Here is a 24993-nt window from a genome sequence, read left to right as displayed (position 1 = left end):
GTTTAAATTTTTTTTGAGAAACAATATGAAGTCTGTATGTCCACTTTACGGAAAAAACGACTAAGAGAACAAATCTAAAATCGATCCGGCATAGTGGTGCATTATTGTTGTCATGATCCGGCGTTAGCTCCAATTACTTTCTAACTGTATCGTACATCATTCTTTTGAGTTATTTACGAAAAGAGAATAATTAACAATAATAATAAAAATTTAATTCCTAAATGATATTCTCAAAATTTTTGTTAATAATGAATTTGATGAAAAAATTTCTTGTTGATTGATTATACATAAATATTTTTCTGTTAAAAATTTTAAATAATAATTTTTATTATATTGGGTAAATTACATTTAAAAAAAACTCATGAAATTATTTTATACTGCTTTAAAAGAAATGTCGATTAATCGGGTGCGGTTTCTTTCAAGGTTTCTCATTCGCAGATTTATTTTGAGCTAAGTTTCATTTTTATCATGTACGAAATTCCAATCAGAAAACGTAATGCACGCATTTAAGTAAAACTAGAGAATAATTGAAAGATATTTTTTTAAGTACATAAAATGGAATAAAATATGACTATATTTGTGAAAACTAAATAAATTAGAAGATTATTACTTTGAATAGACTTTAATCGGCTGCGATGCAGTGAATTGTTTTCCTTTTTGCGCATAAGTCTACATTTCGAAATTTAGAAGTTGAAATATTTCTATTCGATATTAAATTTTGAGTTTTTGTAAGTTAATTCCATACTTAAGAGGTGTCTTAATAAATTAATTACTTACGACAATCCAAAATTCACTGTTGATCAGAAATATTTTTTCTCCGAAACGTAGACTTGTCATTTTTTGTACTTATATTTAGTGAAAAAAATTACATAAATACATAATATTTTGTGTACAATACAAAAATGTAATACTAAATAAATCAAATATGCCTGAATTTTCTCACCCTTAAAATTACAAAGAATATTTTTTGTTTTAATTTTTTGAAGAATAAAATTTGGAAATGAATACAGTTTTTAAACATTTTAAAACGTACTCGAATTAAACAAGCTCAAATTAAATTATATTATTTTTTGTTATCATTGGTGATTGATTTGAACCATTTATTCATATTATTTCTAATGATTTATTAAACCATGTTTTAGGTAATTTCGTATCGAAAATTGAAAAACATAAAGAGTGTAATCATGAGAACAAAATTATAAGTGGAAGGATCTAGACTAATCAAAGATAGACATTATAGCAACAAATATAAAAAACTGGAAAGATCACTAGAATATTTTAAAAACAAAGTGGCTTGTGTTAGAGAAATAGTTTTTTTCAGCTTAGTAAATTTCTGAGGGTGGGTAAAAATAAGATTCCAGGATGACGGGTGTCGAAGAAAGGAAAGGTGGTGGCGAGGGTGAAAACAACGATCTGAGCGCCACTGATGATGTACAACAAAATGGTACTACAGAAAAAGCTCCTGTTGTTACTGGAACAAATATGGAAACTCTTCCACGTTCTGGAAAACAGGTTAGTGATTTCAGGTTTATACTATACGTCTAATTATTTACGATTAACTTCATTATGAAATAATTCATACTTTAGAGATATTATTTCATAAATTATCACTCAATAATATAAAACAACTTAATTATATTTTGTTAAGTTGAACTCTGTAAAAAAAATGCTGTCAACTTTATATGAACATGAGTTACAAGTCTAACATTTAATTCAGTATGAAATTCTCTTAAAAACGTGCGTATGAATATTGATCGTACGCACAACCAAACAAAATAAAAAATATAGCAGCTGTTCCTTGAAATAATAAAACCTTTATGAGACTGGAAGAGACAAAAAAGAAGAAAAAATAGTTTTTCACATAATATTATTTTGATCTGCAGCATTTACTTTTATTGACCTAACATAAGTCTTGAATAATTAATTAAAAGAATGAATTATCTTGGAATAGATTCGTTTTTTAATATAATAATTTATATTTGAAGTATTGTTTTAAAGTATCAATCAACGATTTATTCTATAAGTGTTTTTAATTTACAGAATATATTTAAAATAGGATACCATTTTATTACAAGTATTTTGTTGAAAATTCAATAGATTAAATTATTTTTCGTTCAATTGAAGTCAACATAATGACTACTAATATATTAAAAAAAAATAACGAAATTGGTTGTTCAAGTAATGACGAGGGTCTATTAGCCCTGCATGTCTTTCATTCTTGTTATTTTGTAATTTTATACTTACAATTAATTTTTAAACAAAAGACCATCTCCCTAGTAGCTAAATAAATGTAAGACTGACGGCAGACTTATGTCATTGTTCTGAAGCAGACAGACGTAAGATTTTCGTCAGGAAATTTAATGTCAGAAATAAATGGCAATGTAATTTAGAAAAGAAATAGACGGACATAAGTTGGACAAAAATTCTAACGTCAGAGCTGAGTATGAGGGCAAGTGACAATTATTCACAGATGAAGGATAATTTTCGGTTCGATGTGTTTCAACATTATAGGGAGTAATCATGTGAGTTCGTAATTACATGCGTTACTACACTACAATATAATAAAGTACCTTTGAGACCTTTTATTTTCTCCTCATTTATCGACCATTTTGTAATTTAATGTATTTTTATTTTCAATATAATTCTTTTATGTGCATTAAATATATTCAGTTGGTTTAAAGTAAATTTAGACTTTTACAATAAATATATTAATAAGTTTTATAACTATCTATTTTCATATTATTAAAAAGTTTAAATTTCTATCATTAAAGTGTGCATATTTTATGGAAAATTTAGTGAAATAATGATAGAATGTCCGATTTTCAGATAGGCCACAAGCAAGGTCATTGCACTTCACGCTTCGTTGTCTCTTCTTGTCTTGAGAAAATTTCAATGTACCCCCTGTGGAGCAAAGAGATGCCCTTTATTTATTCTACATCGTATGCGTGTTAAAGGGTCGTTGAACTCAGTACATATTATTTTCCCTCTCAGATTTATAAACTCTCTTGGGATGGAAAAAAAATTGACGTGAAAAAAGTGCTCTTTGAAGTAAACAGATACACCAAGAGCCGATGAAATTGCACAAAGAGTGCGTTTCCATTTAAGTTAAGTCTACACTTTTTTTTCATGAGAATAAGCAACTTTCATCCCCTTTTCTATTACACTTTAACTTACCCTCAAAAATGTTTCAAATATCTTATTCATTTTTTTTCTAATTGTCAATTTTTTTCCTATTATTTGAATTCGTGTTTTCAAAAATTTGTTTTCAGTGGAAGTATACATAGCAGTTATACACATGTAATAATTTTTCATTACAGTAGCTTCTTCCACTTATGTACTATTCCATTTAAAAACAAGTGATAAGCAATTTTTTAATTTTACTTTTATGAAAATTGCTTTGCAGCCAACATTAGTGGAAAACCTATTGTATACAGATAACCTACGTGAGTATGTTATATGTCTTTAATGCATTGTACTGCATATCATATGAACTTTTTGTTGTAGTTCACATGTTGTAGAATATGTATCTATAAACTATGATTAATATTGAGGCGTTTCAAAAACAAAAATAATGACTTCTTTAGTGGTTAAACATGTCTCTCGTTTTTCAAAAAACATAAACCACTAAATTGAGTTTAATAAGAACATACATTATGTGTCTGTGAGAATCTGGCTGAAAGGAGCAAAATGTTGAAACAAGGATGTTTGAGTGGTACAGTGAAATACGTTCGCTAAAAACAGTCAAAATTTTTTGATCATTAATCATCAACAAAGAAAAACACAAAATAAAGTTAAAATGAATTTTAGTACATTGTTATTAAAATTAGATACATAACATATTTTTCAACTGTTTGATACCAGAAATAAATTTTATTCTGCGTGAACAGAAAATAGTCTATTTCGTATGATGGGAGTAAAACATGGTATTTTTTTCCACGAGAAAAATGTTAGTAAAGTAAAATCTAACCAAAAACAGCGCTTTAGCATGAAAGACGAAGACGATAACCATCGTTCATAAAACACTATTATCATAAAACTATATCATTCAAAATAATACAAAACGTTCTTAGATCATTAAGGGCCAAGTATTCTAATTTCTAAATGTATTATGTTCATTAAGATTCAATTAATTATTTATTCTTACAAAAATTATGTACTTTGCTACATATAACAAAGATAATTGTAGATAGGGAAACATTTTTTTAAAAAATACATTTACATAAAAATCAATAAGCAAACGTAAATCAAGTTAAAAATTAAAAAATACGAAAACGATCACATCGAAACAAATTTAGTAATTTTGATTGTAATTTATTCACAAAAAACTTGACGTCACTATTACGTTCTTCCCTCTATCAAAATACTACTTTTTTGTAAACTTTAATCATATTTGTGGCCAAGCTGGGATACACTCCCCCAACATTCCATTACTTTTGTTCTATCTCTTATTACTGTTCTCAGGATATGAGTAATTTTTTGAACAAAAACTTATTTACATTTGTAATTTGGTACCTCAGTAATTCCTTCGTTTTTGACCAACATAATTATTTCCATAGTCATGCAGCAACTTCATAGTAGTACCAACTTTATAAAAAAAAGTCATATTGTTGAGGAAAAAGATTCTTTTTACTTAAAGTGCTGTCCAAGGGGCGTGGCCAACTTTTATTTTCTTAAATGAATGATTTTTAGGACACAATAACGATCGCAATTTATTTTCGTAATTAATTAATGGGTTTTTCAAATATTTTTCAATAAAGTTTATCTCATTATTGCAGGGAAATCAGGAATTTTAAAAAGCATAACCTCAAAAGAGCTGATTCGAGCAGAGTAGAGACATGGTAGTGCCTTCGTCACCGTTATTCATACTTGGCGCTCGAGACACCCCTCGCGGTTTCTATGAACTGAAAAAAAGGTTAAATTACGGTTAAATAATCGAACCGAATTTCAACCGTTTTCAACTGAAATTGCAGCCCCCAGAAACTGCGAGGGACTATTACAATAAACGTGTTTCTTAATCGAAGTTTACGTAAGGGTATGCCAAAGAATATATTAAACAACTTTTTATTTTGGTCAAGTGTACAAAATCTCATTTATGAAAAGAAAATGGGACATTCACTATGTTCAGTTCAGATATTCTGAGCCATTGTTTATTCCATGGTCATTTCACACTATATCCCTTGTTGCATAAAAATGATGTTTGTAAAATAATTTATATTAACTGAATACTCGTAATATTTGAAACAAGTAACACTGTAAATCCGGAAATATTTAAGTGTTCCCTAATAGTTAGCTCTGACATAAGAATTTTCGTTAGACTAAGGTTCGTCTGTTTCTTGTTTTAGTCAGATTACCATTTATTTTTGACGTTAAACTTCCTCACGAAAATCTTACGATTGTCTGCTTCAGAAACACGACAACACATACGTTAATGACAAACATGGGTGGACATACGTAAGTCTGCTGTTAATCTTGCGTTGATTTGGCTAATGGGATTTAATAATTAAATACCAAAGTGTTTACAATGGTGAATGCCTTAAACAAACTATAGCACTTTTATAAACGGCTAGAAACGTTTAAAATTTTTCTACAAAACTTCTATAGTTCGTTTATGACAGATATACAAGTAGATAAATTTTGTTTTTTAATATTTTCATGGGCAAAGTAAGCGTTGCGTAGTATAAAATCAGTATTAGTCGGTGTGCCTTTTGAAGTGGGGTAGCCAAGATGGATGCAGAGTCGTGGGTCGATACGAATGTGGTCATGCTAACACTGCAAGCTCTCATCTACCCTACAATCAGGTTTATCCTTGTTAGACCACCTCCACACAGCTTTTCATGCTCTCATGTCAGGGACATATAGCTCACTTTGCCTTGCCTGCTATAATGCCGTTATCGACAATCAAATAGGGATTTAAAATTAAATTTATGTCATTATCATTTATATATATATATATATATATAATTATTCTAATGGCCATATGCGATTTTAGTTACACATTTTTTGAAAATCAGTACAATTTTTTTACTGAATTAATTCAACTTTGGTAATTTGTTCAGTAAATTTATGAAATTGAAATTTGAAATTCTGATTTTTATTGTATTAATACAAAAATTCAATTAGTCATACTGCAAATCCGGAAAAATCAAGTGTTTAGTGATAGATCACTTAAGATGTTTAATAATTAAACATATATGTGTTTACAATGTTGTGAACCATAAGCTAATTATAGTATTTTGGTAAACGACAAAAAGCATTTAAAAGTCGACGATAAAATTGTCATAGTTCGTTTACGATGTTTCACGTTAAAAACACTTCAAATGTTCAATTTCTAAACACTTGGGTTTGCAGTGCAACTCGTACTAAAAGATAAATTATTATCTAATGAAAACAACTTGAATAAACCGTTGATTTAGTTTAAAAGAAAATAAAAAAAGATAATAAGTCTTGTGATAAAATACTGTTTTTTGTAATGTAAGTGCTAACCTAGATAGCTGAGAGCTAAATAGAAAGATCGATATTGCCTGTCTACATTTCTTTACTGATACATATATATATACATATATATTTTCTACATATCGTCAGAAAGCGTTTGATTGTTGTTAAATTATTTATGTAATAAATTCCTAATTGACCTCAATTTCAGTTACTGAGAATGAATTTTGACAACATGATAATCACAGAGATCTTATTTTAATATACTATGATGATGAGTATAAAAATTTCTTACATACTTGTAGTCTATTAAGTTTTGATTGATGAATAGTTCAACAATTGTTAAAAAAAACATCTTGAATTTGCTCGAATGATACAATTTGTTTTTTTCCGATTTCTTTTAACTAAAGAAAAAATTAGGATTAAAGGTCACTTTTTGTTTTTCTTTAATTACATTTTACTCTGTTAAATTATCATCAATAATCACTTTTCTGTTTTTGTTTATCGCCAAGAAATTATTTTTCAATATTGTTGTGAGCTAGCTGATGGAAGACGTACGGTGCTCGCAGAATAAACAAATAGACTATATGAATAATTTGACCATAATCCTACCTTCTTCTCTAGTCTAAACGACTATTAGTTCAGTAGTCATAATTTTGTGAGCCCTATCTTCCGATACATTCCTTACATAATAAAAATAAAAATGTTTTGGTTGTAGATTTTTTGTGGGGAGAGTATCTGTACGAATTTTATTTACTAGGGAACAATGATTACAATTGTTTATCGAGCCTTAAAGTTTAGCAAATTGCGTGTTCTGACCTTTTATCGTTTACGTAGCAAGAATGGTAATAGGAAAAAGTTCGCGAGAGCATCTCTCTATCTTGGTCAGGTAAAAATATACGGCGCTCCGAAAGCGCGCTGAAAATCGACCGTTTTGAGAGTTCCGGCCAAACATGCCATTACATGTATTATGACAAATTCTATTTAATTTGTACTTTCTATTTTTTTAATAAAAAATTAATGACACTTATTAATGCCAAGTTGTTTCATACATTTGGCATAAATATAGCTTCCGGTGGTACTGTTCATATAAACAATTAAATATTTTAAGAATTATTAGTCGTAAAGAGTTAAGACTGGTTTCTTTTTTTTTCTCGTAAAAAACTCTAAAAATTACATGCATTTAGGATCATGTCTTGATCTCCAATGCGTTGTTTTTAAGATGAGATATTTAATGAAATAAAGCAATTTTTTAATGAACAAACAAGTATAATATAACATGTAATCACAAATGCTTACTGAAGTCGGTCGTCACAAACAATAACCTGATGAGCGAAATTGGTTAATGTTTAACGAACTTTTCATTTTCACCGTTTTCCGAAGCATATTGATCGGTCTATCTTTTTATGTCTGAAGTGAAGTATTCATATCATAACCTGAACTACATTTTTATTTACAGTTAATCCGTAAAACAGTTGTTTTTTTTGATAGGGGGAGATGCAAGTTATAATGAGAAATTTATGTAGTGGAGTGATGATTTTTTCAGTACGAATCGTGAGAGTGCTTACTATCCATTCATGCGCATACGCTGTAGAATTTGGTTGGTGTTGGCCGTATACAATAATAATCTACTTAAATCGCTTAATACACAATATTCTTTTATGTGTTACTTTAACCTAATCTTAGTTACATAATGAATGTCGATTCAAAATCATTTTGTTTAGTCTTCAGAGTTTGATTATATTAAGTTATGCTTTTTCAAATTTGAAATTATTTAGGTCTGTAAGTTTCAATAGTTTGGAGGATTCTAAAAGCGATAACGATAATGTTAATATTAAATGATATGCATGTTTGCCTATTCGGTTGATGAGAGAAAGTCAGGAGACAAATGCGATATCTGTCTCTCTTTCACATTAAGAGAAAGCGTCCATCTACTATGTGTTCTATTCACAGAAACAACTAAGTTAGCAAGTGATAATTTATTTTGTTCTTTCGATAAATATATTATTTTTTTTTTATATCGGCAAATCGTCTTTGGTATAATTTGGCTATTATATATATCTATTAAAACTAATGACTTACTGTCAGACAAAGAGATACAATTACAAAAACCGTTCGTGTGAATATATATATAATATATATAATATTTAATTATAATTAAATATTTATAATATTTTTTTTTATAAAATCATTGAGATTATAATTCAATAATGATAGTAACAAAAAAAATTTTTAAATTACTATAAAAAATACCAAAAAACAATAACTAAAGATTACAAAATTAAATCGACCAATCAGAAAAGCGTAACCATTTTATTCGTGCGTTGATTGGTCAATTTCATTTTTAAATTTTCAAAATAAATAAAAATAAAAATTAAATAATTTTTTACGTCATTGATTTGAGACAGCGCGCGTTATATTTCTAGTTTTTTTTTAATCGAAAAATTATCAATATTACTAATTATAGTGTTTCAATGTTTCAGTTGTATATATTTATGCCAAATGAAATTTATCAATAAAATGAGTTTCACTTTTTATTTTTAAATATTGTATTTTTTCGGTCTAACGTGTAAGCATATGGCTGATGCGGTTTGGTGCTTCTCAGTTACGCTCTACTCAACTTCTAACCAGACTGGCACTTCTTTTCTCTTCTTTCGCTGTTTTTTTTTCTTCTCTTTCATATTTCTTTATGTTTTCTTATCTTTATTCTGCATTCATTTTATATATTATAGTTACATAGTTAACGTGTATACAGGTAATTCGGTGTACATTGACCGAGCCGTCAACGAACTTGAAGCTTTATATGTTGAATGCTTAGGTGACTCTGACAAGTTTGGTTAATGAAAGTATTCATTTATATCTAATAAGATTAATTAATCTGTTAAGAATTTTTTTTAAGTTTAATTTAAAAAGTGTAATTCGATAAATATTTTTCTCGGTTATACCAATTTACTACATAGTATTGATCAATGCATATTAAATATTCTAGGTTCGAATAAAATGTGATAAATAAATTTCAATAATTGAAAAATAGCATTTTCCACAATTGTTTGGCTTTCAGTTATAAACATTGATGTTCTTAAAAACTTTTATAAGAATCTAATTATCTCTATAAAAAGCCAATCTTCTTGAGCAAATAATATATACTTACAATTAGTATTATAAATTTATTATCAGCTTTAAATAACTTACCCACGTAATGTTTATAATAATTCAAATTATGAATTTGACACGTTTGATGTCGAGTAATAAATTTAATTCTTTTGTAAGTCAATAATAAAAATCTTCATTTGGTATTAAAACAATTTATTTTAAAGCAGAAGACTAGAGAAGATTAAATTACTTATTAACTTTCAATTAGGAAGTTAATGTAATGGGGTTGATCTTTAAAATTCGTAATTTTATCATATTTTTACGTTTTGAGACATTGAAAAGCATATTAAAACGTTTAAACATAGCTGTATGCATGTATGTACGTGGGTGCGTGAGTGCGTATGTCAGGTTTTTTTTCGTTTTTGATATCCCGAGAACCACTGAAGACATTGACTTCGGACAAATTTCATTTTGAAGATAATAAAATAATTTTAATATACTGAAGAAAATCTGAAAGAAGTTTGAACAAATTCGGTCCAGTCGTTTTTTTTATCACAAAAAGAGTGCATAATAAGTTGAGTAAAGAAGACATTTGAAATCAAGAGATACGGTAGTGTCTCGTGCGCCAAGCATAAATCGCCGCCATTTAGCCCTTACGTCTCGACGAGGCACTGCCGTGTCTCTATACAAATTATAAGATGATTTTTGCAGGTTATAATTTTTAAATTTAAAATTTTTTTCTTATTATAACATAAACATGGGCTGAAATTAAGAATTTGCTCGGAAAGCGATCGTTGACTTTTTATTAAGCATACGATGAAGTATTATCATTGCTTCATTCATAATATACGAAATTGAAAAAATTTCGTTGCGCAAAAATTGAGTAAAATGAGAGCTTATTCATGGAGCGATCATACGTTTTTTTTATCAAGTAGATGATCAGAGTTTTTAATTGCTATGAAGTTCTCTCACTAACAGATTATAAAGTTGGTAACAAGTTAATTTTGCTCGAGCGCGAATATACAAATGATTAAAATATTTTCTGAACAGATTTATTTTTTTTTAATATCCCTTTTCAGTTGATATGTACAAAAAATGGTGAAATCTCATCAAAAACAGCCTCCTCATTCTGGGCTGTACAAAAATGTGCGCCAAACATAAATAACGACAATGATGGAATTACAAAAAATCTTAAAATAATTGAACGCCAATTATTTAAATCAACAATATTTAAAATGAATTATTTTCTTCGGGGGGTTTTTTTTTTTTTTTGAAAAAAAATTTAGTACGTTTAATGACACAATAAACATAACAACCAAAAACTTGGCGTGACTGGTAAGATTTTATAAAAACATGAAATTGTGAAAATATTGAAAATATTTAAGCCAATTAATAAATAACAGTCACGCCAAGTTTTTGGTTGTTATGTTTATTGTGTCATTAAACGTACTAAATTTTTTTTCAAAAAAAAAAAACCCCCCGAAGAAAATAATTCATTTTAAATATTGTTGATTTAAATAATTGGCGTTCAATTATTTTAAGATTTTTTGTAATTCCATCATTGTCGTTATTTATGTTTGGCGCACATTTTTGTACAGCCCAGAATGAGGAGGCTGTTTTTGATGAGATAAATTCTACTTACTAGATGATTAACATTATTGACAAATGAGGTCAATATAATATGGTTATTAATAACTTATATGACTAGACAATAATGTATTGTTTATAACAAATTCAATTTGTTAAAAACAATTGAAAATGATTTTAATTTGTTCAATTATCATTACTATGATAATATTCGATAAATATCAATAAAATATTTTCATTCATTATTTTATGTGATTAAACAATTTTATATTTTTTATAACAACAAAAAATTTGTTATAAGCAAAAAAAAAAAAAAAGATGACAAAACTACGGATTTCAATTTATGGGAAGTTCGTCGTCAGGACACAACTAAACGCAGGCCTATTTTTCTAAATTACTTGTTAATCTTTATGTTTAAAAGAATTTTAAATTCAACAAACAAATCAAATAGTTTATTTTATGATAGTGAGAATATATTAGACCAATTGTCGTAGATTCATTGGGTCCTATAGGAAGTTGAAATTTAACCGAGATAGTTATACACGAACGCCACAGCTTTGGTAATATTTATAACCTTCACGACCTTTCAACTTGGTTGTCGTTACCGGAAGAACCATTTAGCCTGTCTATAGATGAATCAAATACAAAGAGTCAATTCATGCTTTATATAATATCTTTTTCATTATAAATAATTTTTTAAACCAATAAGTTATTGATTAACTTGACAATTAAAAATTTCGAATAAACATTGTTGTTCAATAAATGTTTATCAATATGAAAAAAATTTTTTTCAATATTTTTATTCATTCTGTATACCCTTATCATATTTGTTCTTGTGTCATAACCTTTTTGGTTCATAAAATTATTTGTAATTCACACCACATTAATTATAAGTTATTGTATGATGGCATATAATAGCCTGAAAAAGTAGCAATGACGACAATTGACCTTATCTGAAATTGCTTCTACATACAAGAGTTTCCGGTAGTTTTATATCATAATGAAAAATAAGAAAGTTATTGTTCCACATATTAACCAAAAACTTAATTTTAACATTTATTAAACTTTTATCTGTGATAGTGATAATTTTTGTTAATGAGCATAAAATGCCATTTTATACTAGCTTATACTCACAACTTTGTCCACGTAGTTATTATTCAACACGTATGAACAGTATTTAATTAAAAGAATTAATGCATGAAAACTCAAAACCATATTATACTCTGACCAATTCCAGAAACATATATAATGCTTTGTAATGGAATTAAAAGAAGAGTAATAAGTTCGTGTATCAATAGTATAATAGATAGAGAATATTCGAGTTTCATCGTGAGATTCAATTTTTGCTCGTTCACCACAAATTTCATTGTTTGAATGGACTAAATTCAAATACGTATTATTATGAACAAAAAAGTTCGGTTCTAGTTATTTTACATGATTAGTAACTTTTTTTCAGTAAAAGAAAAAATTTCTCGTTCGAAAAATTAGAATTCATTCATACATAGATCCCGTTTTCAATTTTTATAACAAATCAATTGTTGGAAACAATTTATATAGACAAAAACTAGTCTATGGCCTTCCAAAAAATCTTCTCTACATGCCTGGACTGATAGAAGATATTTGTTAATAAATATTTGATAGTAGTGGAAAAGCCTTGGTCATGAGCACATCAGTTGCTTTATTATAAATAAATTTCATGTAAAGAAATATTTCTTAACAGTTAAAAAATAATTTTAAGCAGTTAACAAATCGGCATGTACAACGCCAATTAACCTTATATCAATCATAATTATCATATTAATCAATTCTTCTTTTATAATGGCATTTTTTGCTTCATGCATATCTTTTATTAATAAAAATTCCGCAAGAAAGGGAATCAAATCTTAACCACATTTCAATATTATGTCATTATATATTAAGAAAACCATGTAATCCACAATAAAATATGGATTGAATCGATTACATTATGTTCCTTAATAATTATGTAAATTTATCAACAGTCAAGAAATTTTTGTTGTACTGTGACAAAGCTATGTTCTGCAGAGGGTCCAGCAGGTCGTAGAGAAAAATCGTTGGTGTTCCCGGCGGTCACCCATCCAAGTTTTGTACACGAGAAATTTTGCTTAACGTCGAGAGATCGAGTCCAGGTCCCTGCATTCACTGCGCTGTGTTGAATTTATAAATTTTTTTTTTTTCTACTTATTTAAATCCACAATAATTAATATTATAAATGGAATACTATTACTGGTAACTCAATCCTATAATGAAAAATTAACTAAAATATACAAAATAATAAAAAAAAATACTCGGTAGTAATAAAATAATCATAATAAATATAATAATGTATTGTTATAAACAATTAAATATTATAGAAAATATTTCCTCACCATTACTAACTATTAGAAATTATTTTAAATCATTCCAAATCAGAAGGTTCAGCAGCAAAATAAGAGTAAAATTCTGACTCTGGTAACAAAATAATCATTCGCCTTCTATTTAAAATTATACACTTTTCGGATACATTTGAGGTCTGTGCATATTAAATTTTACTATTTTCTTAAACTTCTTCGAGGAACGATCAAGTTGGTCAGTTTGTATGAAAAACGTAGAACTGTTTTGAGTTGAGGCGTTTGTTCACTAAATTTGTGATATAATAATAGTGCAAGAAATATCGTTTCTGATGGCGAATAATTTTCTAACATGCATAAGATGTGTAAAAAAAAAATTTTTTACAGTAGAAAATGTCACCATAAATAACAGTTAAAAATATCCCCAAAATACAAAATTTTTTCAGTGTATAGCTTTTACTTTGATAGTTATAACTGTTAATAGTTTTACTGTATACAGTCAAAGTTGAAAAGATATTAGTACATTTTACACCTTGGGAAGAAAAGTAGACTAGCTTAAACCACTTGTTTACTACTCTCGCCTTCGGCTTGGGTTGTAATTTTACACGTGATTTAAGCTAGTCTACTTTTTCTCCCTAGGTGTGAAATGTACTATATTTAATATTTATACAAGGACATACTTAAAAAGTAAATGTGATAAACGGCAATAGTAACATTGACTATATTTTTGTATGAAAATTACGAATTCGAATGCACAGCTTACTGTTTCGCTCAGTAAGTTTCAAGTTCCAAGATTACTGAACGAAATCAGTAACTTTTACTTCATAAAGAAGTTGTCCATATATTACACTGTAAATCTCAGTTTTCCAAAATGCCCTACCCAGATAGAAAATCATGATCGTCATGACATGATTGAAAGTCATGATTACAATTTTTTGTTAATTTGTATGCATTGTTATATATTAAAATATGTTCAAGCAAAATGTATACAAATTAAAGGCATATAATGAGTATAATTTCAGTTAAAATAATGCATACTTCAATTTTCTTACATATACTTCAAGGATACATCATGGAGTGTATTCATTTGATTTAATTAACATTCACAGTATTTTAAAATGCATATTTGATACATGTGATGATGCATAAATGAGTATTTCTCTGGTGAAAAAAAAAATATGCATTTTCCTTTGAAAACTGTCATAAATGGTGGGGTCATTTTTTCAAAACACTATGGTGTATTTTCTTTGACGCATATTTGATACATCTGGTGATGAAGAAATGAATATTTTTTTATCAACAACGAGGATACTCATTTTTGCTTCAAAATTGTTAAATGAAATGAATTCATTATATGTCAGCATTATTGAATGTTTCATTAGAAGCATATTTGGTTTATTTAATGATGAAAGAATGACTATTTTTTTGGAAATAACGAAAACACAGATTTTTACAACATTTTTACGAATAATAAAACTACGATCCAATTTTTAACATTACTGATAGTTTTGTACATTGAAAATTGCATTTCATATCAACAGTAGAAAATGAGCATTTTTTTAATATGCATTGTATTACTTATACATTTAAATGCCTGTTTTTGGCACTTCCACATCAATTAACGGTGTATACAGCCTAAAGTTGATGACATAAACTCTGTTACCCAGCATGATTTCATTCTAAAAAATAAGTAATTGTATGGGTAATACGCGTTACCTCAATAGTATTTTAAAATATGCTATAAAAACTAGGACCAAGCAGAGTACTGCTCTAAGTAAAAATGAATTCTGCTCACTTTTATTTATTTATACATAAACTATTATGTAAACTTAAAAAAACTATCCAATGCACTCTTTGTATGGCTGCATTGTACTTAAACATGTTTGAACATGCTGGATTTTACAATCGGTCTATTACAGGGAAATCCCAACCGTACGTCTGGCAACAAATTTTATTACTTTTCAAGGATTGATTCGTGCTCTTAGAGACTATGAACACGTGTTTCATTTTTTTTAACTGGATCCTTTAGGACAAATCTTATGTCTTGTATAGACATTTGTTTAAATATTCCCTTTCCACGAAATATTCAATATTTATCTGTTATTTTATTTCAACAAACCCTCAGTTTCGTCTTGTACTTGGAAGCGTTCTGTTCTTTAGAGTATCAAAGTTCTCGGCAAGATTTTCATTATTCAAATTTACATGGACTGGTAAATCAGGACCAAATAGTTCGCCAAAAAAGAAATTTAAAGGAACAAAAATGATGAAAGTGTTTATGAGTAAGTATATTTGATATATTATACCTGATTAATTATTATAATGATATTAACACTATAGTCATACTCGACTTTATTATTTATGACTACTATTTTTAAAGAAAACATGATAATGTTACAGGTGCAGCAAAAAGAATTAAGAAAATTAAAACGTTCACTTTGAATGAATTCACTTCGAATTTCTCCGAGGTCCTACGATCTTATAAACAAATTTCGAAAGCTTTAAAGAAGAAGAGGGCAAACAGAGGCCAAAATGAGGAAGATTCATATTTATTGTCAGATGACGAAGATAATGAAGCAATGATGGATTAAAATTTAAACGAAAGAACATTGAAATTAAATCCCTGGCTACTCTGCATTTTGTATTAAGATCAATCTAATAATTATTAGTAAGAAAGTTTTTTTGTATTTCATATCCTCTAACATTATAATATAATTACATTTATATTTTTAAATAATCATGAAAGTATTTAATATATTTTAATGTTAATGATAATTATGTTTTATATTTGTATTATTTAATATTATTCAGGTGTTAAATAAAAAATGTAATAAATAATTTTACTGCATATATCTATCATACCGATTTCTCTAGTAGTGTCACATTTTGATCATTTGATGAAGTAATCATGATTTGAAAATAATTCTTATTTAGAGAAGTATATATGTGTACATATTTAACGCTTCAAATGTAATCATCGTATGCTGTGAATATGACGAAAATATGATTTAAAAATATTCGTCATTTACACAAGTATATTTGTAGGAGTATATGGTGTTTTTAAAACCATCACGGCATGCTTATAATATGAGGAAAATATGAGTCAAACATTTTTATCATCGTAATAGGCATACATGTAAGAATATTTAATTTTTGTAATGAAATCATATAACGCTGAAACTAAACTATCGATTTTTAGTACAAATTTTCTATGATTTACTTGATCTGATATTTTGACAATCTACACTCAATCATGTATGTCATCAGTTGCTTTCAATTTGGTCTAACTGAGGTACTCACAAAACGGTCATGATGAGTTCATATAAATAGTAAAAAATGGTATCAATTTGATTTAAATTTCATAGAGACTTGTCTCTCTATTAATTAATGATTTTAGATGATATACAAGTATCCATAATAATAACAGCATTTGATAATGATCATCATTGGTACTCTTGATGTTAAGCCACATAATAAAATGTACCCATATAAATGCAACACAATAAACGGTTCAATAAGTCGCTCAATGAATATTTTGTTAAAATCTTGAAGTTTTTTATCTGTTGATGCGAATTAATTGTATGAGATCAATATTTTTGAGATGAATTGATATTGATTTTAATATTATTTTTTTATTCGTATATTAAATATTTAATATAGCAGTCATAGTTACGTACAAAAACTATGGATACACATATGGTCCCACATTACTGGAGTGACCCAATAAAATTTACTGGGCTGCTTAGTAAAATGCAAGAAAAATTCTTATTCGTGTACGGAAAATTAAACGTAAAGTTCTTATAGTTGTATTTGGTGGATTTCATGTTAAAGAGACATATTTGCAAATTTAGGTAGAGTTGACCATTTCGATTTGCTAGATTATTATATTTTCCTTATGATTAATAATAAGTTATTATTGTACAATATTGTAAGCAATGTGAGTTTTTAGAGAAAAGGTCTTACGATTTAGTCAACATTGAAGTATGTAATAAATGTTATTATAAAAATATCTGCTTATGTTTGTGAACTTTTTTTATTTTAGATATTTCGAGAATAAATTAAAATATCAATTCTTTACCAATTTCATTTGATGGATGCATTATAAACTACTGTTTAAGTTTTTATTAGATAAAAGTTATTGCAGATACACTTAGTATATGCATGGTATGATGCTTTTGTTCTTCTTTGTTTTTCTTCTCACATTTCGTATATCTTGAAATAGAACAACGAGACTATATATACATCCCTAGTATGTACAAAAATACATGAACTTTACATACACATTGGTTCAAAAGTTTTATACAAATTACTGTTTTTTCTCAAAGACTATTCGAAAGCAGAATAGTCATTCAATTGTAATAGCAGTTTTTTTTTATTATTATCAGAAGCATAAAATCGTTAAATAATATTTTTTGATATATTGAGAAAGAGAAAAAAAACTATCATTAAATCAACAAACATAGTCTTAGAAAAATGGTTAAAACCATACCTTAAATTTACATGATTTCATATATAAAGTTTTTAGCTCGTTGACGTCATGCAGTAGACTTGTCGGCGTCTAAAAGGTCATAATGTAGCTTGTGTTCGATTTCACCCTCTCACTTCATTTCGATTCATCTTTTGCTTAAATAAATTACATATAAAATAATATATATATATACATATATATATATGGACCACCAATTACTGATCGACAATGAACCATAGAAGCAAAAGTAAATATCTCAAATACCTAAATTGAAATGATAGATAAAGTTCAAAATTACAGCGATATTGAGTGGATCTAATTCTTGATCATTTATTTACAGTCATTTTATATTTTTAACTAGAGAAACTCGGTAATATTATAATTACATCATCGAGCAGAATGTTCATCAGATTACGTTAATGTTACAATTTGTGTTAATATAAGTTACTTCTATATTGAATTAATACCAACATGCGGGCTGTAAAAATTTTACTTGGTCTTACTATTCCATATATGGAATAGTTATATATGTTATACTAATTCTGCTCATCAAGGAGTAGTATTTTGCTATCCAATCGGATATTGGAAATGATTTTCTCAGTATATTCCTTTTTAGTAAAACTATGTATTCAATCAGGGATATAAATTTTTTTTAAATAATTGAAAATTTCTTCGGATCAAATGTATTCCCACAAAAGAAAGTTTTACTAATTGGCCAATGGCATCCATTTCAAAAATTCTAAATTTGGTTTTCTCGAGGTTTTCAAGTGTTTAGAACCATATTACACGACTTTCGAATAGATGAATATGGGTGAGCATGTATGTAACTTTACATGTAATTATGTAGACATTTTTTCTAATGTAAAATTTCACAAGCTAAAAAAAAACAAAACTGTACACCAATACCATAATGGACCCTGCTTACAATGATTAAAAGTTATTTTTTTTAATGATGTGTACCAAAACAAATAACTTTTATTATTGACTTGTCATTTGATAAAAATAACTTGATTATCGATCGTTAATAAAATGATGTACTCTAATAATTTATAGAAATAAAAAGACATAAAATTTATTTTATTTTATTATGTCTATAGCAGTTCCATAATGTCATTATAACAGCATCTGTTTTTTTTTTACACAGAATGCAATTTGTTCGATATTGTTGATAAAAATTTAATAAAAGACAAATGCTTGCAACAGTAAAATATTTTATTAATAATTTTATAAATATTTAATATTTTTCAATATAAATAAATTTGATTCCTGTTCGTTTGGTACTGCTAATACAAAAAAAATTTTTAAATTTGAATTTTTTAAAAACATCGTTAAATTGTTAATTTAACAGAACTATATAGTGATGAACTAAATGATCATTTTGAAATTTAAACACAAACAAACTATGAAAATGTTTATATAATCAATTTATTGAAATTTTAAAAAAAGTTTGACCATTTAAAAAATTTATTTGAAAAAAATATCATAAAATTTATTATTTACGATATCTCAAGTTCTACCTTGAACTACTTAGCGTTTAAAGTATATTACAATACTATATGGCAAAAATTTTTTGTGATAAACATCATTTTAGTGCTTGAGTAATAAAAGATAAAGATATGTAAAGCCACTGTTAAAAAAAGTTTACTTATTTTCACACCAAGGTTTTTGAATTAATTTTTACTACAAAAGTTTTTTTCGTGTACACATCCAGAAAGTATTCAGAAAATCTAACTTTCCTAGAGCCCTTGACATCAAATAAATTTGATTTTTTTTTTAATCGACAATGAACTATCACTTTAACCATTTTTAAAATACCTGTCTCATAGTGTTGGTTAAATTTATTTGAATCTTCTTTATTTGTTTGTTGGATTTAAAAATAGAGATTACGTTGTAAGTTACTCGACTAGCTGGTTACAGCAGGACTGCGTGCATGCATTCTACGTAATCTTTGAACCCAATAAAATACAAAAATTTCAATTCCCATAATCGAAAATATTTAATATTTATTTTTACTATTAAAAATTATATATGTAATGATATTATCTTAACGACTTTTAATTATTTGGATTTAGAGTGATCCAAGTACTGCGTTTCTTCGTGCGGCTCGTGCTGGTCAGCTTGAAAAAGTTTTGGAATTTCTGGAATCTGGAGTAGATATCAATGCTTCGAATGCTGTAAGGACGATACAACTTCTAAATCATTCTTTTCTAACGTAATTTAACTGTTTAAGTATCAATTTTTTTTTTCCAGAACGGACTAAATGCTCTTCATCTAGCGGCAAAAGATGGCCACTTGGAGATTGTACGAGAGTTATTAACGCGAGGTGCAATTGTAGATGCAGCTACAAAAAAAGGAAACACTGCTTTACACATAGCTTCACTTGGTAATTATATTTTTATTTTATCATTCAATTTTCAAAAATTTCTTTTTGTTAATACTTTTACTATTATATTATCTATCAGATTATTATAAAATTATAATTATTAAAAAGTTATATCTACTGAAGAATAGAAAGAAATCATAATAATTATTCAGCGAACAACTAATGAATTGGAATGTAAACAACTTTGAATGATTTAATGAAAAATGGTATTATTTTAGCTGGTCAGGAGGAAGTAGTACAATTGCTCGTTCAACGAGGTGCTTCTGTTAACGCACAATCTCAAAATGGTTTTACCCCACTCTATATGGCGGCACAAGAAAATCATGACTCTGTAGTTAGATTTTTGCTTAGTAAAGATGCAAATCAGACTCTTGCAACTGAGGTAACATATTCTTGAAAGCTTTTACTACTCTTTAAATTAAAAGGCCAGTAATGTCTCGTGCACCCAGTTATAAATGAGGGTGACGAAGTACTATCTTTTTACGTATTGCTTACATCAGAATCCTTGATGGTTATGAATTTAAAAATTTTATTTGCAACGTCGACATTACATGATATAAGACTATTAAATGGCTTAATTGATTAATTAGGATAACACATTAAGCATGCGCTGTTATGTCCTTAAAGTAATCCATTTATTTCCAAGATAATACAAAAATGTACACCAAATGTCGATGGCAATAATTTTTGTTCATGAGCGTAAACGATTATTCTTAAAAATAGTTTTACTTCAAATATTTAAATTATCAAGAGCTAACTACTTTTTCAAAATCAATGATGCGTATAAAATTCATTAAATCATTTGTTTTCAATGAAGTTATTTTAGCTACGTCAAGTTTTTAGTCTTTCAAGATAGAAAAACATCACAGTTCAAATTATTTAATTTTATCATAAAGTGAATCTTTTTTTATATATTTGCTATTCAATTTTTATTACTTGCATACATTATTCAAAATTAAGTTTCTTTTCTATTAATCTAATTATCCATATGTTATTTTTAATGTGTCATTAAATCAATTAATATACCAATATAATTTGTTTTAAAATTCATATAGTCAGTTTTTGATAATTTAAGTGTTTTTGAAATAAATAAGTTTCATAGAAACAGTATTTTCAAAAATTATCATCTTCGTCATTTATATTCGGCCTATATTGTCGTGTGTAACTTTGAGGGAAAGTTGTTTTTGAAATAATTGAATTTATTACACCGCTCTCTTTTAACTATGTTATTTTTCAATTTTTGAAATGTAATACTTAATTTAAAAATTATAACATGAAATTATAATTAATATATTCTTGAAGCTGTAAAAATTGCAACTTATAAAAATTTATAAAACAATTGATAATAATAATTTTTAGGATGGTTTTACTCCATTAGCTGTTGCGATGCAGCAAGGTCATGATAAAGTTGTTGCAGTGCTTTTAGAGAATGATACCCGAGGCAAAGTACGGCTACCAGCACTTCATATTGCAGCAAAAAAAGATGATTGCAAAGCTGCAGCTTTATTACTTCAAGTATAATTAACCAATTTTTTAAAATTTAATTTATTGTTATTTTCAAAGTTGAAATATTTTTAATAATAAGTACATTACCGTATAATTTACAGAATGATCACAATCCTGATGTAACTTCAAAAAGTGGTTTTACTCCACTCCATATCGCTGCTCATTACGGAAATGATCGAATTGCATCTTTGCTTTATGATAAAGGAGCTGACGTTAACTTTGCTGCTAAAGTATGGAGTTAGAATATTTTTTTTCATTCTTTTAGTATGTAATTCGTTGAAATAATGATATAATGGTTTTATTTATTATAGCATAATATCACGCCAATGCATGTGGCAGCTAAGTGGGGAAAAATAAAAATGGTAAATTTATTAATGAGTAAAGGAGCCAACATTGCAGCCAAAACGAGAGATGGTTTGACACCACTTCATTGTGCAGCACGAGCTGGACATCATGAAGTAGTCGATATTCTTATTGAAAAGGGAGCTCCAATAGGTGCAAAAACAAAAAACGGTTTGGCTCCTCTTCATATGGCATCTCAGGGTGATCATGTTGATGCTGCTCGTATATTACTTTATCACCGAGCACCAGTTGATGAAGTTACCGTGGATTATCTTACTGCTCTTCATGTAGCAGCTCATTGTGGACATGTTCGTGTTGCTAAGCTTTTACTTGATCGCAATGCAGATCCAAATGCTCGTGCATTAAACGGTTTTACACCACTTCATATAGCTTGTAAGAAAAATAGAGCCAAGGTTGTTGAGTTACTTTTAAAGAATAAGGCTAGTATTGAAGCTACTACAGAGTCAGGTCTTACGCCTCTACATGTTGCTAGTTTTATGGGTTGCATGAATATCGTAATATATTTATTGCAAAATGAAGCTAGTCCAGATATTCCAACTGTTAGAGGTGAAACGCCACTCCATCTTGCTGCACGTGCGAATCAAACAGATATTATTCGGATACTTTTGAGAAATGGAGCACAGGTCGATGCTAGAGCTAGAGAAGAACAAACGCCGCTTCATGTTGCATCTCGATTAGGAAATGTTGATATTGTCATGCTTTTACTTCAACATGGAGCCAATGTTAATGCCACAACGAAAGATTTATATACTCCTCTCCATATTGCTGCTAAAGAAGGACAAGAAGAAGTAAATATTAGTTATATTATTTCTTAAATATATTTTAATAACGCAAATTAATTAAATACATAGTTTAGATAAATAAAATTTTATTCAAAAGAAAATTACTAAAAATTTACAATCACAATCTTATTGCAGGTGGCATCTGTTTTATTAGAAAATGGTGCTTCGCTTAATGCAATGACTAAAAAAGGCTTTACCCCTTTGCACTTGGCAGCTAAATACGGAAATATGAATGTTGCGAGACTACTATTACAAAAAAATGCACCAGTTGATGCTCAAGGAAAGGTAGATGAATTTCCGATCTTCAATGATACTATTTTTGTGTTAAATTAATTAAATTCTCTTTAATTAAATATCCGTAAATTATAGAATGGCGTTACTCCTCTTCACGTAGCATCACATTATGATCATCAAAATGTTGCTTTATTATTATTAGATAAAGGCGCATCACCACATGCCATGGCTAAAAATGGTCATACACCCCTTCATATTGCAGCTCGTAAAAATCAGGTAATTCAGCAGCATAAAACTAAAATGTTCTGTCAAAATGATTCGGTGATATTTTACTCAATTGTTAAATCAAATATTAAATAATATATCGTCAATTATAATTTTGTATATTTTTTAGATGGATATTGCTACAACTTTATTAGAATATGGTGCAAAAGCTAATGCAGAATCGAAAGCAGGCTTTACACCACTCCATTTAAGCGCTCAAGAAGGTCACACTGATATGTCTACTTTACTGATTGAACATAAAGCTGATATAAATCACAAAGCCAAGGTACAATAAAAATTTGATTATCTTGTTAATTAATAAACATTTATTAATATCATCAGTCATATTGATACATTCATTTTATATAATAAATTATTGATTATAAAAAACTGATTCAACTTACAGAATGGACTCACGCCGCTTCATTTATGCGCACAAGAAGACAAAATGAATGTTGCTACAATACTCGTAAAAAATGGTGCCCAAGTTGATGCCAAAACTAAGGTAACGATTGTTCATTGTGTTCAAATGTTAATTTGAATTTTGATGTTAAAAAACATTTGAAATTTTATTAGTAATCAAAACAATTATTAGCTTTTGATATTGAATTTTTTATTCATAAATTTATAAATGAATATCATTTTGAACTTTTTTTTTAAATTAAAAATTACAACTAATGCAACATAATTAGGCTGGATACACACCCTTGCACGTGGCGTGTCATTTTGGTCAAGTTGCAATGGTTCGTTTTCTATTGAGAGCTGGAGCTGCTGTTGACACAAGTACAGGAGCTGGCTATACTCCATTACATCAAGCTGCACAACAAGGCCATTCGCTGGTTATTAATTTACTTCTTGAAAGCAAAGCTAAACCTAATGCAGTAACTAACGTAAGTATAAGGTCACTATTTTAATAATCGATAAGTTGGCTTCACTTTGTAATTAAAGAACACTATTTTGTAAAAAAATTTATCATAAACAACCCATCCTTAATTTTTTATAATTACATAATTATTAAATTAATACAGAAATATAATTATGTGTGTTTTCGTATAAAGGACGAAATTAATGTAAAGTTTATTAATTGAAAGTAGTTTGATGAGAAAGAATTGAGATAGTGACCTCATTTCAAATTATTTTTAATTTTTATTTTTAAGTTAATGTCATTTTTATATGATTAAAAGAATGATGAAGCATAAAATTTTTTTAATTTAATATTTTCATCAATCAACGATATGTTAAAATTTGATACTTTTTTTCAGAATGGACAAACTGCTTTAGCAATCGCACAAAAACTTGGATATATCAGCGTCGTTGAAACACTCAAAGTTGTAACAGAAACAGTAATTATGACGACACAAACAACGACTATTGAAGAAAAATATCGAGTTCAAGCACCAGAATCAATGCAGGAAACGTTTATGAGTGATAGTGAAGATGAAGGTGGTAAGTAAAATGGGTCATGATATTTTGGCATAATTTTTTTTTATTCGTATTATATTTTTTTTTCTATAAAAGAAAACAACAACTATGGTT

General features: G+C 27.9%; 1 protein-coding gene across 15 annotated transcripts in view; it reads left to right on the top strand.

Annotated features, from left to right (window-relative positions):
• The window catches only part of LOC118063802 (uncharacterized), a 76134-nt gene that overhangs the window by 378 nt on the left and 50763 nt on the right, over window positions 1-24993 (top strand). For all 15 annotated transcript variants that reach the window (XR_004689982.1, XR_004689981.1, XR_004689980.1 and 12 more), the window contains exons 2-14: window positions 1143-1512; window positions 19998-20099; window positions 20176-20308; window positions 20527-20690; window positions 21668-21823; window positions 21916-22044; window positions 22126-22965; window positions 23095-23244; window positions 23329-23469; window positions 23588-23743; window positions 23864-23962; window positions 24150-24347; window positions 24720-24903. Coding sequence is in view for 4 of the 15 variants with exons in the window: in XM_035077955.1 (XP_034933846.1) it covers window positions 1363-1512; window positions 19998-20099; window positions 20176-20308; window positions 20527-20690; window positions 21668-21823; window positions 21916-22044; window positions 22126-22965; window positions 23095-23244; window positions 23329-23469; window positions 23588-23743; window positions 23864-23962; window positions 24150-24347; window positions 24720-24903 (2602 nt within the window). In the remaining 11 variants the exon portion in view is untranslated. The remainder of the gene's footprint in view (window positions 1-1142; window positions 1513-19997; window positions 20100-20175; window positions 20309-20526; window positions 20691-21667; window positions 21824-21915; window positions 22045-22125; window positions 22966-23094; window positions 23245-23328; window positions 23470-23587; window positions 23744-23863; window positions 23963-24149; window positions 24348-24719; window positions 24904-24993) is intronic.

Source organism: Chelonus insularis, unplaced genomic scaffold (genome assembly GCF_013357705.1).
Source record: "Chelonus insularis isolate UGA/USDA-ARS -01 unplaced genomic scaffold, ASM1335770v1 contig_148_pilon, whole genome shotgun sequence".
Taxonomy (NCBI): Eukaryota; Metazoa; Arthropoda; class Insecta; order Hymenoptera; family Braconidae; genus Chelonus; species Chelonus insularis.
Note: the sequence above shows the minus strand (reverse complement) of the source record. Positions and strands in the feature narration are given on the sequence as shown.